General features: G+C 51.2%; 2 protein-coding genes across 2 annotated transcripts in view; one reads left to right on the top strand and one right to left on the bottom strand.

Moving 5' to 3' along the window:
- ABL2 (ABL proto-oncogene 2, non-receptor tyrosine kinase) overlaps positions 1-8,767 on the top strand; it is a 50,655-nt gene extending 41,888 nt beyond the window's left edge. Inside the window, exons 10-11 of the mRNA XM_076339661.1 lie at positions 995-1,168; positions 1,814-8,767. Coding sequence (XP_076195776.1) covers positions 995-1,168; positions 1,814-3,501 — 1,862 coding nt within the window. The 3' untranslated portion in view covers positions 3,502-8,767. The remainder of the gene's footprint in view (positions 1-994; positions 1,169-1,813) is intronic.
- A 138-nt stretch (positions 8,768-8,905) lies between these two features.
- TOR3A (torsin family 3 member A) lies at positions 8,906-16,713 on the bottom strand. Its single transcript, XM_076339662.1, has 6 exons — positions 16,358-16,713; positions 15,870-15,983; positions 14,850-15,115; positions 14,013-14,188; positions 11,686-11,810; positions 8,906-11,137 (listed from the first exon to the last, which is right to left on the bottom strand). The coding sequence occupies exons 1-6, from the start codon at positions 16,641-16,643 to the stop codon at positions 10,887-10,889; spliced, it is 1,218 nt and encodes a 405-aa protein (XP_076195777.1). The 5' UTR covers positions 16,644-16,713; the 3' UTR covers positions 8,906-10,886.
- Positions 16,714-17,424: the final 711 nt, after the last annotated feature.

Below are 17,424 nucleotides of genomic sequence, written 5' to 3'. Positions count from 1 at the left end.
TAATTTAAAGAATATTGTCTCCTCTATTAGAGGAAGCCTCTTGTTTCCCAGACTGAAGAGTAAGGAATAGTGAGTGATGCTGAGAGAGAGAAAGATGTATGCATATCACAGTCCCTTGCTGACTGCAGCAATTAGGTCATGAAATATTATTCTACCAGCTTTCATTTTTAAAAAGTGTGCCTTAATCTCTGGATTTTCTACTTAACTACTTCTAGGAGCGAATCTGTGCAACTCAACTGTCAAATATAATCAACTAGGAGGTAAATACTGGTGAGAAGTGTGATACTAGACAGCAGACAAGCAGAAATGTCTGAGCATCTTCTAAATTTTTAAATTAAATATGAAGCTGATCCATCCATTTCCCTACTACAGAAAAAACACACCAGATCAAATTCTACCAGGGAGGATCTGTAATAGGCACATCAAATGGCCCACACAAATGCCAGTCTGGGTGTGGCCAGGAGGTTGTGCGTTTTTTTCTGGTTTTTTTTTTTCAATCACATACCTTGTGTTGATGTTGGGAAGGAAACATGCAGTCTTCATTTCTAATATGGAGGTGCAGTGCTTTGCCTCAAGCAAAGCAGCTTAGATCCAGATCCAGAGAGGACACAACTTCTGGGGGATCCCAGGAGCATCAACAGGAGGCACCTTAATTAAAAACAGAGGCAAATGCATTCTGTGCTGGCTTAAGCTCTTGAGCAACCCTTAACCCAGCAGGGAGCTAGATTTGTACTAGACCTCTTGTACAGATCCTACCACTGGTTTTTTTTGCTGAATTTATAAAGATGTAAATGAGTTTGAAAGCATTATGAAAAACATCTTACCCCGAATACCTCTAGACTTGAGCAAAAACTAAATCCATAAATTATGTACTTCTCAGTCATGTATCTCTTCTTGCCAGGCTGAGTTTGCAGTAAAGACCCAGATTTTCTTTTCCTCTTCCTCTGCCAGTCTCAGTTCCAACTATTCCCTTTTTGGTTTTTTGTCCTTACAGAGGTAGCAGAGGAGCTTGGAAGAACAGCCTCCTCCTCATCCATAGTTCCTTACTTGCCCCGGTTACCCATGCTTCCCTCCAAGACTAGAACACTGAAGAAACAGGCAGAGAACAAGGAGAACATTGAAGGAACACAAGATACTGTGGAGCACTCAGCTTCCAGCTCAGCACCAGGTACGGGCACTGGGACAGTGACAGTGAGGCCACATGTTCTGGGATAGGCTTGCTGCTGGTGTAAATTGCCAGAGAAACAGAAGAAAACAGAACAACATGACATGGGAAGGTGCTTTGCCCTGCTATGTCGTTAGGGCTGTTGGCTACCTCAGCAGCCCAGTTACTTACTAGCAAATAGAAAACACTGCAGCTTGTGCAACGTTCTTTTAGTAAATCCCATTGTATTTTTTTTTTTAAATTTAGCTTTACTGCTTTTTTTTAAATGACAGCTTCAAAACTGAAGTTGACAATGCAACAAGAGATTTTCTTTTATACTTGTGATATTTGGGGAAGGAGGGAAAAACTACAAGAAGGGAATAAGAAACCAGAAGAAAAGAGCAACTTCACTTTTTCCTGAACTCTCTCCTAAGTGGCCTCCTCAGTATAAACAACAGACAAGTCACGCATGCAGAAGTGGAAAAAAAGTAAAAAAAAAAAAAAAATCACACCAGCCTTGCACAAAAATAAAAGTGCTAACTTCCTCTCTCAATCTCTCTCTGCAGAACCTGGGCAGCTAAATATGCCAGGCCCATAAAGTCCACTGCAGGATAGGGAGGTGGAAATGGGAATTGGTTTTGTAGATTCACACTTGTTTCTTCTGCCTAGGTTTTATCAGAAGCACACAGCCAACAAGTGGGTCTCCCGCACTGCCGCGCAAGCAGAGGGACAAGTCACCCAGCAGCCTGTTGGAGGATGCCAAAGAGACCACTTTCACCAGGGACAGAAAAGGTGGCTTCTTCAGCTCCTTTATGAAGAAGAGGAATGCTCCCACACCTCCCAAGCGCAGCAGTTCCTTCCGGGAGATGGAGAATCAGCCCCATAAGAAATACGAGCTGACGGGTAACTTTTCATCTGTTGCTTCCTTGCAGCACGTGGACGGGTTCTCTTTTGCTCCCACGCAGCAGGACGCAAGCCTGGCGCCACCCAAGTGCTATGGCGGGGGCTTTGTGCAGAGGACCTTCTACAACGATGATGGCACTGGTACCAGCAGTGGTGGGGGCGTAAGCGCCGGTGGTGGGTGGTCGGGCATCACTGGTTTCTTTACACCACGTTTGATTAAAAAGACACTGGGTTTACGAGCAGGAAAACCTACTGGCAATGAAGAAGCTTCAAAGCCTTTTCCAAGGTCAAACTCTACATCTTCCATGTCCTCAGGGCTTCCAGAGCAGGATAGGATGGCAATGACCCTTCCCAGAAATTCCCAGAGGTCAAAAATCCAGCTGGAACGGACAGTGTCCACCTCCTCTCAGCCTGATGAGAGCACGGGGAGGGCCAATGACCTGCTTCCCAAAAGGTTTGAAGAAGGCCCTGCTTTGACCAGGGAGAGACCAAAAGCAAAACTCTTGCCGAGGGGTGCCACAGCACTCCCTTTCCGAACCCCCTCCGGATCAGAAGAAAAGGAGGGTCCAGGGCTAGCAGCAGCTCCTAAGGGCAAAGAAAAAAACAGTGGCCTACGACAAGGGGCCCTTGAGGATGGTGAGAGACCAGGGTGGTCATCTCCAGTAAAGGCTGCAGCAATACTTCCAACCACTCATAACCACAAAGTGCCAGTCCTAATCTCACCCACTCTAAAACACACTCCAGCAGACGTGCAGCTCATTGGCACAGACTCTCAGGGTAACAAATTTAAGCTCTTATCTGAGCATCAGGTCACTTCTTCCGGCGACAGGGACCGGCCCAGACGGGTAAAACCAAAGTGTGCTCCACCTCCACCACCAGTGATGAGGCTCCTGCAACAGCCAGCTGCCTGCTCAGATGCAGCAGAAGAGTTGAGCAACGTGGCAGGAGCACAACACGGACTGGAATCAAGCGAAGGGAGTAAGAAGGCAGCAGCACCTGTTGGTGGAAAATCTGGGAGGCCCATGATGCCTCCACCTCAAGTGCCTCTGTCATCGTCTTCCACCTCCCCGGTGAAAATGGCCAACGGCACAGCTGGTGCAAAAGTAGCACTGAGAAAGACCAAACAGGCAGCTGAGAAAATCTCTGCAGACAAAATCAGCAAGGAAGCACTGCTGGAGTGCGCAGATCTTCTCTCGAGTGCCATCGCCGAGCCGACACCAAACAGCCAGCTGGTGGACACAGGGCACCAGCTGTTGGATTACTGCTCAGGCTACGTGGACTGCATCCCGCATACACGCAACAAATTTGCCTTCCGGGAAGCCGTGAGCAAACTGGAACTCAGCCTGCAGGAACTGCAGGTGTCCTCAACAGCTGCTAGCGTCCCTGGGGCAAACCCCGTCCTTAATAACTTATTGTCATGTGTCCAAGAAATCAGCGATGTGGTGCAAAGGTAGCTACTGTCAATCTGGGTAAGAGAAATACACATGGGGGGGGGACTTTTTTTCTGTACTGATGCTTTCAAAAGGAAAGACTGATACTTGAGTATGTGAAGTACCTCAGATCACTGAGTTCTCCTCACGTTTACAGGTTCATCTCAAAAAATGGGGATGGAGAGGGTAGATTAAAGCTGTAAGGGGCAGATCATCAAGTATTTGTCCCTACCTAGTCAGTCTGATCTGCTTGGTATGGCAAGGGTAGGAAGATCCTTGCTCCTCCCTTGGAGAGGCAGGAGAATCGATAGCAGGTTCTCGCTCTGGGAAGGATGGTTTGGTGTGTGATAGCTGGAGTACTGGAGTGGCTGTAGGCCACTCGGCTGTACAGATCCTCCCCTGTCTGCACTAACGCATGCTTTGGCCTCCTGTCAAGGCAGAGGAAAAGCACTGGGGCTCTGTTGGTACCAACTGCCGAGCAGTCTGAGCTGGAGTAGCTCTGAAGGGGGAGGTCGCGTGCGGTTGGGGGAGAAGGTCTAATGCACTGACAGTATTCAGAGCTGCTGGAGGTGGATGCACTAGCCCAGATGGCTTACTTCCACAGCGCTGTTGCTGCTGTAATGAGAACTGCAAAATTAGTTAATATATGAAACTATCCCTTTTCCCTCCTGTCCACCTCATCCACCACATGTTCTCATCTTCTTGTATCGGAAGCGTCAGGGATGCTGGGCAGACTTACCACTGGAATACCCCCTTCCCCACCACACAGCCTTCACTCAGTTGATAGCTATATCTCTAGCGGTCTAGCACGGGTGCTGCTTGATGATCTTTTGTGAGTAGTTTGGGGCTCTTGCACAACTTGCCAGTGTTGTTATTGGGGTGGGTGGGTGTTGTGTTTTTTGTTTTTGTTTTTTAAGCTCTAGATTGTTTTTAACTTGTTACCAGGCTGACGCCCCAAATTGTTTCACCTTGAGGTCCCATGGTAGGTAAGGCAGAGCGTCCACCACCCCTGGCTGTTCTCAACATTCCTTTAGCAGTCACAGCGCTGCGGGGCCAGCTGGAGAGCCAGAAAGTACGGTGCCTGCCCGCCATGCGCCCTTGCTGCTTCAGGATTCCCTGGACCAGTCTCTACTCGGCATAACACTAACACTTCACACTTGATGGCTTCCTGGGATTTGTTCTAGTGCTTACTGGTCTCGCAGGCTTTCAGCTTCCCTGCGTGTGAAGGTGACTAGGTATGTCAGCACATGGGGGGAATCACAGCCATCTTTTTTTTTATTTATTCCTGTATTTTAAAGGCTAGATCAGAATCTCATGCTGTGGCGTAGGGAACATGCACATATACTGCGTGCTCCTCTGCCTAAGACATGACAAGCGTTATTGCTCTGCCTCGGAGAGCTCTGGCTGGGTTATGGTCTCTGATGTCTGCTGCCTACTGACAATCCCAGAATGAAAGCAGTCGTGTGGTTGAAGTTGTCTTCCTTGGTCGTAGTGCTGTTTGTAGACTGTTGTGGCCTCAAAAAGCTGGTCTTCTGTGTATACGCACAACTCCCTGAGATGTAAACGTACTGGCAAGTAGGAAGACCTCCAACTAACTGTTGGTTTGAGAGAAGAAGAAAACAGGCCTAATACCTGGCTCCAAATACACGTTACCTTGCATGCTGCTGCTCACTTCACGCTATTGGTGATGATAGAGGATCTGGTTTGCTTCGCACCTTAAATCTTTTATTTTTGGCTAAAATGCTTTTTTAACTTGTTTTTAAAGTGTGACTGTGCTGCTTTTAGTTTGAGCATTTAGGGTTGAGCTGGGGCACAGGTGTGAATTTAGAAGATGGGCACTTCCATTTCTGTCCAGAAGTATTGCCCTGTTGGTGCTTGGAAGTAGGCTGGGCTGTCTCAGTGAGTGTCCCTGTTTTTATCATGGAGCATAGCGAGACAGTGGCCTGAAAAATATTTAGAAATAGGCTGGTGTCTGAGAATCCTCATTTTATTACTGGTCTGTGGTAAACAAAGTTGTGTCACGATGCATGAATGCGCACCAGTGGAGCAGTATGTGAGGTAAAATGGACCACATGAGCGACACTGTCCAAATAGGTGAAATGGTGAAAAAAGCAACCCCTCCACCCCAACTGACAGGCTTTAAAGTGAATTTATTATTCCTACAAGTCAGTTTTACTCCAGTGAGCTAGTACCTAAGTGGAGACAAATGAAAGTACAGCGTGGGTTACTCGTCCTGACTTGGCAGTACCAAGCCAACCCAACAGAGCCTGCTGTCTCATTCTGCGATAGGATTTTCAGCTTGCCCAGGCTTTCCTGCAGCCCTCAGGTCAGCGGGGCGGGGAAGCTGTGCCGGGGCTTTTTCACAGCAATGCTGAGCTGTAAGGCAGAGTACCAAACCGTTATCTTGTAGACTTTACTGAGGGCTTTTGCAGTTTACCTTATCTCTTTCAGTCATCTTTATGGACGGTGTGCATCACTGCACACCAAACTAACTGCCTTTGGAAGGGTGACCTGCAAAGGGAAGAAGGCTTGTGGTATTGCTTCACATGGCCTTTTAAACAATCAAAAGGGGTGAAAAGGTATGGGAGCTCTCTTTGGGGCAGAAAGGCAGGTCTTGTTTGCCCTGGCAGACAATCGCGTGGTTTCATCATTGTACTACTATTCAGCCTAGGACAAATGGACTGAAACTGAAGTGATTCTCAGGGGAAAGGTATTTTAACCAGAAAATTTCAAGGATCATAGTCCAGTTCTGATTAGTATTTTGAAAAAAGCCTTTTTCTTTTCCCAAATGGCAGTCTTCCAGAAAAGCTCCAGCAAAAGTGAAAGAATAGCAAACAATTCCTGGAATTTCTACCTACTAAATCTACCCTCTTTCAGCCCTTTCTGACCCTTCTGAAGAAACTAACTGTGCCCCAGCGAAGGACTGATTCCCCTCCAGTGGTCATCCCCACCTTCCTTTCAGATGCCGCCTGGCTTCTCCTCCCCCACAGCAGAGAGGATGGGCAGTGGGACAGGGCAGTGGGCGGTAACACAGCTGAAGCAGCCATCTGCTATTACAGAGTCGCAGAATGGCTCAGGTTGGAAGGGACCTCTGGAGGTCGTCTGGTCCGACCCCCCTGCTCAAGCAGGGCCACCTACAGCCACCATGCAGGACTGTACCCGGGCGGCTTTTGAACATCTCCAAGGATGGAGACTCCACAACCTCTGTGGGCAACACAGAAGCCCATTCAGTTCTGATCCCTCCAGTGGAGGGAAGACGCAGAACAGTGGAATTAGGGATTTGCCTGTCATCACTCCTATGGAGAACGCTTTCTCTGCTCTTACCTATTGTCTTACTCCCATCAGGTAGGTAGATGGTGGCAGAGGTAGTGCTAACTTGACACTAGTTTTTTTTCCCCTAAATAGGAGGCTGCAGAATTGCTGCTGCTTCTGCTGCCCAGCAGTGTTTTATTCCCAAACCGGAATTCTCCCCTGCCCTCTGGCAGGACAGCAGAAGGATGGTATCTGGGAAAGCTGGTTCTGCTGTAAATCACCGTTCAGTTGTTCTTCCTTCCGTGGCCATGCTCCTAAAATTGTTACTGTTCCTTCTCCCTTTTGCTAGGTTTGGCTTTCTGTTCAGCCTTAAAGGTCTCTACTGTTGCAGCATCTCTGCTTTCAGCTTTGCACAGTATGTTCAAAGTAACATAAGGATGGTGGAGCCCCGTTATTTGTCCCAGTGAAGAGCACATCTTGCTCCACTGTTTAGGGTAGGGACAAGGCATAAACTCCTGTTGCCTTTCCTCTCCTCAACACCATCAGAAGGCCTTGTGTGGTAAGGATGCAATTGCAGCCGGGCTCTCTCACTTGCACTAGTATGGGCTAGAATTTGAAGTAGTCTTCTTTGCATCAGGGGATGGCATCATGTAGGGCCTGGTAATGCCAAGCACAAAGCATGCGCTCACACAAGTGAGTTATGTGGGGCACTTTCTCTTCCTAGCTACTGTGGGGAATCAGCTGACTCACAGGTGCAATTCTCTCTTCTTCCTGCACTGTACACCCTTTTTAACCCCAGAAGTGGTGCATTCGGCTGTCTGACTGGCAGCACTTTGATTTAATCATATTTTTCATTAGTGCGGACAGGGGTGAAGCTGAATTAAGAGTCTGGGTCTTGGGACTGCATCAAATTTAGCCTCTGGGAAAGCGGAATTGAATGGAGCAGCGTTGCTGATGCAGAACACAATGGGGAAGGGTGTGTGTGTGCGCGTGTTCTGTTTCCTTCTCTTGAGCACCACTGGCCTTGCGTCAGTGAGACACAGTCAAACACACGCGTGTTGACATCCCATCGGGTGTGCTTACGCAAGAGTTTTATGGCACACTGCTCTCTGCGGGCAGCGGGAACTAAACCCTACAGCGTGGGGCAATAGCTGCACCAAGACTGCTGTGTTAACAGAGCAGCCCCTCCCAAAAAGGCAGCGGGTGTGTGAGCAGGTAGGATGGGTTACACTGTGCAGTCATAGAGTAAAGAAATCCAGACCCCGATGCCAGTACCGCTTACCCAAGGCAGGCTTCCCCAGCAGCTGAGGCGCTCCGCGTTTTGCTTGTCGGTGCTCTTGGGCAGCAGCAGCTGTGACAAGCACTAATGAATCCAGAAAATCTTTTCTGCAAATGTAACAGGCTGCTGTCTTCTCTTTTAAAACACTCAACCCAGGCCTGCTGCTAATCAGTAGCTGGCAGGAAAACTGAAGGGTAGCGACTACAGCATGCTTGGAAACCTCCCACTTCACAGTGCAAGTGGCACCATCTAGCACGGATGGGCGCTGGGGTTGCACTCCAATTGCCTGTAGTGTAGAACAAAACCTTCAGCCTATTCCCTGGTGGTAGGAAATAAGAGGTTATGGGACACCTGACTTATTTATGATACCTACACGATAAGAAATGTCTGTACCAAAGGAGGTCGTTCTTCCAAATGTGTCTGTTGTGCATGGGAGGTAAAGCCCGATCGGCTCGGCACGCTCTTTGTATCCAGTAGTGAACTCATTGAGGGCAGGAACAGATTAAAATGAAACACGTTAATCACCAATCACTCTACCAGTGTTGTCAACTGTTTTTGTTTTTAATTGTTATTGTAATATATTTTGGTTGTTTTTCTAATTTAATTCTCTCACTATCGTCTGACTGTGAACTGCGAACAGTGTTAAACTTGATGTAAATAAGGCCCTTTGAAGGGCCTCTTTGCCTGTCGTTCCACAAAGTTTTGCCAATTTGCATTTTGTTTTAAATAAAGGTTGCAATATTTTATTGGCAAAAAACACTTGAGTGTATGCTGCCTTTTTTTTCCTTAAGTAATAGTTGAAGCTGCTCAGTACTAACCTGAAGTTTGTTATTTTGGGTAGAAAAGACAAGATGATTATAAACCTGTTAAAAAGAGAAATAATTTAATTCTGCCAGATTGCAAAGAAAAGCAGTATCTTTATTTATGCCTTTAAAATCAAAGTTAACATTGCCGTGGAGTGGTCAGGGTCAGAGGAAAGCCGTTCTTGCTGTTGGGGTTGCATAAGCAAATGCTCACTTAATTCTCAAACATACAGGAGTGTGACCTGGCAGAGTGCAGGTCTCCCATCACCAGTCTGACAGTTGCCCTCGTTAGTAACAACACCACCTCCTTAATCAGTAACGCTAAGAACTGCTTAACATGCCAACTTCATACCAGCCCCGCACTGGTGAAATGGCTGACAAAGTGACTCCCTCCCACTCCAAACGGCATCAGTTTAACCTGGACAGCTAAAGATTCCTTTGCATTTAAAAAAAAAAAAAAAATCATAGGTTATCCTGGCTTATACAACCTTCTAAGCAACTAACCTTCAACTAACTAACACTTTCTGAGCTTTCTGCCCAAATTATAAAACACAACCCGAGTTGTGTCCTTCTGTGGGGCTGGATCCTCCCTTCCCCAGCTGACTCCCCCGGGCACATCTCCCTCTGCTCTTTCCCAGGCTGAAGCTTTAGGCTTGACACTTGTGATTGAGAGATTATCCACAAACCAAGTCTCAGAAACGCCTGATAACAGCGCACGCTGGCACGGGCCCTAAGGTCCAATCTAGGTAAGTTTAAACTAACTTTGCATCAATTGAGCAGTAAGAAAGCAGCTGGCTCGCCTTCCTGCCTTGGACTATGAAGCCTCATTAGATAACTGAGTCAGTGTGCCCGGAGGGAAACACGAATTCAAAGTCTGCAGGAGCAGTAAGTGTGTCTGGTCAATCTTTTCCCAGAGGTCGTGCTGCTCATCACTGGCACCGCAGAGGGGTTCAAAGCTTAAAACAGATCAAAGGTCCACACAAGCCATCCTTGGCATGTGCTGTTTCACCTCACTGCCCAGCCCAGCGGCGTTGGAAGGGAGTTTTGACCTAGAGGTCACAAAGTGATTCCTGTAACGCTGTCGAAATTTTTTGGTCCTGCTGTAACATACTTATCACCTGGCAAGTACCCAGACAGCAAACAGCCCCTTAGTGTAGTAATGCTGATACCAGCCAAAATACCACAGCATGCAACATACTGGGGGAAAAAAAAAAAAAAAAAAAAGAAAAAAAACGCCAAGCTTACTGCATCCCTGAAAACTCGAATTCAACTGCAGCCTGTTCCTTCAGCCACCATCCTCCTCAACTGCCCTTTGCCCTTGAAAGGGCAATTAGTCTCTCCTTTTTTTTCATTTTGCAGTGAAGCAAACAGGCTCTTCACCAAACTGCTTAGAAAAAGAATTTCAGCAGAAGTTCACCTCATCCTCGCAGCTGCTTCCATACAACGAAAGACTCCAACGAGAGAGGGACACTCCAAAGCGAGAGGCTATGGATTTGACATCTCCAGAGGAGATTATTCAGTCATTTTCTCTATGCAAGGGCCTCCCCGCACAAACCGTGATCCTGGCACGTGGGTCCCCAAGCAGCAGATGCCTTGTGAGTGCAGGAGAGCAACAGAGAAGAAAAACTCAACTCCAGCTAAACAGTTCTGTGCAATTTGAGAGCTTGTAAAGTGACAGAAAACCAGGGACAGGGATAGGGACGTGGCTTCTGCTGGACTGTCTCAACAGGACCAGCCTGTCCAAGGCCTTCATTACATGCTAACAAACCAAGGACTGGGACGTCCCCGCTCACGTCAAACAAAGCACCTGTCAGCACAATCAGGCTACTACCTGCTAAAAGAAGGGACTTAATAAACACCGGACAGACTTCAAACGCAGCCTAGCACAGGCTGTCTCCGTGTCCCAGGAGTAAGGCTGGGCAGGGTGCGCCTCCTTCCTTGCAAACAGCCCTTGGAGTAACAAGGGGTTAAGTCTCTGTCCCTGTGCAAGTGCATGGCTGGGTAACCTGCTTGCCTGACCTTCTGCTCCTAGTGTGCAGAACCACCTTCACCACTGGTGTAGTCCCACCTGGTGTTCAAGGAAGGAAGTAATTGATGCGCTGGGATACAGATTTGCAGCCCTGTGCAGAGAAAAGCTTCTCTTCTTTGGGGACAAACACCATCATCCCGGCCACCTCATCAAGGGCTGCCTCAGTGTATGGAAGTCCACGGGCCAGGAAAGCATCCCGCGCACAGAGCTTCACATGGTGGTACTCCAGGGGCAGGAACGGCACGAAGAAATCAATGAGGTTCTCTTCGAGGAGGTGGCTGCGGGCGTAACCATTCTCTGTAGCAAAAAGCAAGACAAAACAAACTTCAGAAGCTTCATCTGAGAGCTGGCATCCCTCTGCGAGGCAAGACTTGTCTTACTGAGGGGGCTGTCTTGGCTCATCAAGCCAGACGTGGTGGGAGAGACACCCTTCCACTTGTAAAGAGCTGGCCAGCACTTACACTGAACACAGAACATCACAACAGCTTGCCCACCTCAAGCCAAGAGGAGCCTGAATCCCCAGAGAAGCCTTGATACTTCCCTACAGTGTTAGGCTGCCTCTCGCAACCTGGCCATTTTCAGGGCTGAAGGGGCAAGAAGGAGTCACAGCTCCCTCCTCGTGTGCCTCGCTGCTGCAGCGGTGCCATGCTTACGTGGATGAAGGAAGGGGCTCACGTTGCAAATAACCCCAGGGTGGGTGTTGGAATAAAGGCTTGTTCCACAGCACACACACTTGTGCAGCATAAGGCGCATGGTACTGCGTAAGCAGGGCCCCGAGCTGGTGTGGAGGGGCAGGTTTGCGGGCAGCCTGCCCACAGCATCCTGCAAGCGAGCCCAGCTCTTACCTGCAGGCTCCAGCAGCTCCAGCCGCAGCTGCTGCTCCAGGAACTCCATGGAGATCTCCTCCCGTGCCCGGCCAGCTCGCCAGAAGTCCAGGGTTACCTCATTGATGGTGTTGCCACCGAGATTGCTGCAGACAGAAGGGAAGTCACTCGACCGTGCCCCCAGAGATGCACTGCTGAGACCTGCCAGCAGCCTCCCCTACAGACAGGCCTCAGCAATTGTTAGCAATGAAGGATTTACCATGTAGGATCAGCATCTGAAACATTCGCAGAGGAACTAGCTTTCTTCCCAAAGAACCCCTTTCTATAGGCATCTATACAGCTGTCTTCCATCTTGCCAGCCCAGACCCTGGGGCTTTCTCTCCCACGGTGGGACCAGAAGCCGACAGAATCCTCCATCTCCGTCAGTCCCCTGTCCTGGCTTGGATGCCACTGACCTCGCAAGTGACACTTGGCCCCGCACCAGACTCTTAACAAGCCACCCCTGAAAGTCCAAGTTGGAGGGCAGAGCACGTGGCAGGAGTCCCACTAGAAGTAAAGGTCCAGGGCAGGGATTCAAGTGGCAGCCCAGGACTTGGCAAAGCATCCCCTGCCCGAGGGACAAAGCAGCGCAGTTCCCACACGAGGACTCCTCTGGACACCCACCGTGGGAGCAGCTCTGTGGCGGGGGACGCGAGGTCCTGACAGTCATTGAGGCTCCCAGGGCAGCCCCTCACCTTGGAAAGCAGTTCAAGGCCAGGCAGCCCCCGCGTGCTGGTGAGGGGTTTGCAACAGCCTCAGACAACAGCCCCCAGTCCCGAGTGCCCCGCCACCCATGAGCTGGCAATACGGGGAACCAGCTGGCTGCAGGGCTTGTATAGGTGGGAGGCAGAGAGGCCTCTGGGAGACACAGATCTTGCACCCATCTTTCCTCTTGTGTCAGAGGCTCTGGACCCATTCCCCAAATGGAGGGGAGGCAAAATTAAAAAGCCACCACTGTTTCCCCACACTGCCTTGTGGGGGGAAAGAGCTTGTACTGATCCTGCTCCCACCCAGACCACGGGAGAAACAGCCCCTTCTGACTGAGGACAGACAGCCAGTCCCACCCCATCCCCCAAACCTGGCCAAAGCTGCAGGACCAGGCCAGTGCCCAAAAGAGCCCTGGGGCAGAGCCAGCCCTCCTACAACAGGTCTGTGTCACGCTGCCACCAGGTATGATGAAACCCCCCTGGGATTACACGCTGCTGCAGTTCAAGGCACCCTGCTCCCCTCTGCTTAGTGGCACGAAGGGGCTGACATGTCCCCCCCCTGCACCTGCATGGCTTGCCAGGTAGGACACAAGGTTAGCTCAGCACAGCCGGCAGCATGTCCACCCTGCCCTGAGCAACGAGGGAGAATCTGCCCCCTCCACCATGGCTCCTGCCAGAGGCCCATGCAGGTAGGACTGAAATGTGGTTGGCTCCACCAGCACCCGGCACAGATACAGGTCTTCCATGGGCAGAGAAACTTCCCTGGGGAACCACCAAGCTTGGAGGTTAGAACACTCACCTGGATGGTGGGAGATGGAGAACAAATGCTCTGCCCACCTCCAGCCTGTGGGAACACCTCTTGCTAGAGCCAAGCTGAAGGCTGTAAATCCTAAATTGAAGGGGGCCCAAGATGCTTGTCTCTCCTTGGCATTTCTCACTGGCTACTTCAGGCATATGCCTACCTCACATAGCAGTTTTGAGATGTCCCACTTCCCCCCAAGATGCGTCCCACCTAGGCCTGGGTCAGGGACAGCACTGGGGCATGCACATACCAAAAACCTTTCTCCCTCTGGATGGGAAAGGAACTAACCTCCAATCACTAAACCGCAGGGTGAGATGATGCCAGGATCAGCCGTCACAACACAGCAGACAGATGGGACCTCAGCCTGCAGCCACAGCCAGGCAGTGGGAACTCCCCACCTCCCACTCCCAACTAACAGTGCCACATTGTACAAGAACTTCCCACCAAGACCTGCAGCCCCAGCTTTGCTCCCTGGAGTAAAGGGAGCTCCCTGCTCAGCTGCCCAGGGTGCAGGGTGACACCACGCTAGCTCTGACTCTCACTGGTTCCTTGTCTCAAAGCCTAGGCACTGGCTCAGGTGTCCCAGCTAAGCTGGGCCTCAGCTCCTCCTGCAAATGCCCCATAAACAGGAAGGATGCCCAGCATCAATAAGCAAAACTGACCATGGAGGCAACCACCTCCTGGAGGAGCTAGACATCTCTTTTCCCTCCTCTGCAGCCTGAGCCCCTCATATCGCACATCTCAGAGGATAAATTCCATCACTTTGTTTCTCCCCATCCCTTTGGGGGCCCAGAAATCACCTGAGGAAGAGGAAGATGGATCTCCGGTAATCCACCTGGCCCTTGTTGTCATAGCGAGCCATGAAAGGCTTGATGGCATCCAGGAGGCTGAAATGAAGTTTCTCTGCCTCATCGAAGATGAACAGGGACTGCTTGCAGAGCTGCACAGTCTCGCTTATCTGCTTCTTCAACTGAGCCTGCAGAGCAGCAGGGAGGAGTATGAGAAGCCCAGCAGCAGTCACCGCCACCAGGAGATCGTGCAGGGGGTGAGCCTGAATGCGGTGGGATAACTCTGGCTGGCAGCTAAGCACTGCACAGCCGCTTGCTCATTCCCTCCCACCCAGCTGGACAGGGCAGAGATTAGGAAGAGCGAAAGCAAGTAAACATGTGGGTCAAGATAAAGATAGTTTAATAAGCGAAAGAAAGAGGAAGAAAGAAAGAAATCAAAGCAAGTGATGCAAAGGCAATCACTCACACCTACCACTGATGCCCAGCCAGTCTCTAAGCAATGGCTTCCTACCCCAAAATCCCCTCCCCTCAGTTTTTATTGCTGAGCATGACATTAAATGGCATAGAATATCCCTTTGGTCAGTTGGGGTCAGCTGTCTGGTGTGTGTCCCCCAACTTCTTGCACATCCCCAACCTAGTGACTGCAGGGGCGGCAGAGTGGGAGAAAGAGAAAGCCTTGAGGCTGTGCAAGCACTGCTCAGTAAAACACTGGTGTGTTATCGACACTATGCTACTCACAAATCCAAAACAGAGTACCCTACGGGCTGCTGTGAAGAAAATCAACTCCATCCCAGCCAGACCCAGTACACCAGACCATCCCCACAGCAACACCATGTTGTTGGCTCTCACCTTGTATGAGTCCATGTACTTGTGATGGGGGAAGTGGAAGAGCGAGATGAACACCCTGACACACTCGCTCTTCAGCCCATCCCGGTACAGGTGACTGGCCAGCATCCGGGCCACAAAGTTCTTGCCTGTGCCGGACCAGCCATGGAAGGAGAGAACCAGAGCCTTCTGCGGCTGTGGGCTCTGCAGGAACCCTTGCACCGCCCGGACGATGACTTCTTTGGCCAAGTGCTGCCCGTGGAGCTGCCCATTGAGGTCTGCTTCTAGCCCTGCAGGAAAGAGAGAGCAAGAGCTCAGCTTTAACTTGCAAGCCCAGCTGCTGCTACTGCTGCAGGTGGGAATAAGAGGAGATAACGTGGCAGGGCACTAAGATCACACAGCTCTGCTGGTGGGGCTGCCTGTCTGAGAGGAGTCTGAAGTGGCATTAAAGCCATGGGGTTAATGAGGCAGGCTGCCTGTACCCTGCCTGCATCAGCTACTGACTGCAAAGACACAGATCTTCCACTGACTCCTTTTTTCCTTTGGGAAGCGGAGGAGATATTTGACAACTGTGGAGAGCACTGAAGCCCACAGGCCCTCACAAGCTCCCAGCAGAGGGTACGGATACCAGAAGTCTCAGGGCCAGCAAAGTGCAATGACACCTGCGCGGGGCTTACATGCAGCTCTCGGTGTACCCTCCCGACCTGGGGCTGGATACTGGGCCAGTTTGGATCCCACCGCATATGCCTGGGAGCTACTAGACAAAGGCAAGTGCTTGCAGCAAACCGGAGCAGATACACTGTACAGTAAGGAGCAAACTCTTTTGTGGTCTCAGAGCTACAAATGAATAATGGGAAACAGGACTTAGCTCAGCCCCTCACCCTCCCACCAGCTCAGCACCCTGCTCAGAAATGCCCTTTGCTTACATCACTTGCTAAAATACACTTTTTTAAAAAGAAAAAAAAACACAACAAAAGAGACAACAGGGAGAGGCAGCAGAGACAAGCGCTGCTTGGGGTCTCACAAGTACAGCACAGCACCTACCTGTGATATTGTTGACTATCCTGCAGTCTCCTGTCTTGCAGCACTTGCCAAAGCTGCAGTACCAGGCAGAGAGGATCTCCAGGTAATCCTGGCCCACCACAGGCAAGCTCCAGCCTGGAAAAGGCAGCGGTCTGAGCAGGGACATGCCAGCAAGTGTCTGTTTTGCATTTTGCATGGATGCTCAGCTGCGTCCGGTTATCAGCAGGTGCAGGGGATCAGACACTGCCCTGCCAGGCAGCCTGGGCTGTGGGGAGGGGGAGTAAGCACATAACAGGCAGCAGCTGGCTCAGGTGGGCACGGAGAGACATGTGTTGTGGCAACCCGGGGTAAGCTGAATGAGGAGGGCGGTGCCCAGGGCAGCGACCCTTGGGAAGGGAAGGACAGCATCCACAGGGGCTGGGGGCACAGACCCCTGTGCTGGGGGAAGCGGGGTGTTTGGACCCACTGCTGTTCTTGGGACACGGGACAGAAAGGAGGAAGGTGCTTACCTGGGCCGGGGCTGGACTCTTCCTCCTCCTCTTTGCAGCCCTCTTGCCACACCTTGCATGCCAGGAACTGCCAATACTGCTTGGAGAGAGCACCCACAGCTCCCAAGTGCTTCTTCACGGCTTCGTACCTTGCCCTGCCCCACGGTCCCCCCTCCGCCATGGGGCCCTGCTCCTCTTCCCAGGGCCCCCGTGGTGTCCCTCGGCTCCCCAGGCCCCCCGAGCCCCCCAGCAGCAGCAGTAGGCAGCAGGCCAGCCCCAGGTGGGCCGGGAGCCTGCCCTGGCCCATGGCAGTGCGTCAGTGGATCCCCAGAGGGGTGGGAGCGGACCCCGCTCCAGCTCTGCCGGGTGTCCGCAGGCTCCCGGCCTCCCTTAAACCGCCCGAGCTGTGATCTCACTTCCTGGCCGCCCGCAATTGGAGTCGCTGGGGGAAAGCTGTGGGATGGCGTCACCGCCACGCTGGGCATGGCCTCGCGCCTGCCTGTCGCCCATCCCACGCACGGAGACCCCACCGGCCTCCCCTGTGCCCCAGCGCTGGGCTCAGCACGGCTCCAGCCAGTGCCACGCTGCAAAACCCAACCCTGTTCCTGAAAGGAGGCACTGGGCACCCCTCCGGTCTCTGTTCTGCACAAAACTTGGACCCCATCCCCTCCCCAGGTCCTGCCAACCCTCGCTGGGAGCAGAGGCGAGTGGCTCCTCTTCCAGCCGGGCTGGAGCAGTGCCCAAGGAAGCTCCCCAGCATCGCTACCAGCCTGCTCCCACAGAACTGCACCACCGCAGCCCTTCCTCTGGCCTCCACACTGCAGCACCAGCAACAAATGCCTGGGGAAGGCAAATAATCTGGTTTTTAAGTAGCCCAGTGGCCCAGCTGAAGTTTTGCTGCTACAAATGCAAGAGGCTTTGGCAGTTGTTGTTCATCAGGGTCATTTCCAAGGGGACACAAAAATAACGGGCATAAACAAGGGAGCAGGAGGCAGTGGATGAGTCAGACAGGCAGCACAGGGAGCTACAATGTGCTGTGGGGTGTACTTGCTGCCTGCTGTACTACGAGCTCAGTGTAGCAACTAGAT

This window comes from Aptenodytes patagonicus, chromosome 5, assembly GCF_965638725.1.
Source record: "Aptenodytes patagonicus chromosome 5, bAptPat1.pri.cur, whole genome shotgun sequence".
Lineage (NCBI taxonomy): Eukaryota > Metazoa > Chordata > Aves > Sphenisciformes > Spheniscidae > Aptenodytes > Aptenodytes patagonicus.
This window is presented reverse-complemented; position numbering and strand designations above follow the sequence as displayed.

Excerpts from the sequence above, each read along its gene's own strand:
- TOR3A (XM_076339662.1), bottom strand. The coding sequence starts at position 16,643 with ATGGGCCAGGGCAGGCTCCCGGCCCACCTGGGGCTGGCCTGCTGCCTA. Across the intron at positions 15,116-15,869 it reads GATAGTCAACAATATCACAG|GGCTAGAAGCAGACCTCAAT; the intron begins GTAGGTGCTGTG and ends TCTTTCCTGCAG. Across the intron at positions 11,811-14,012 it reads TCCATCTTCCTCTTCCTCAG|CAATCTCGGTGGCAACACCA; the intron begins GTGATTTCTGGG and ends TTCTGTCTGCAG.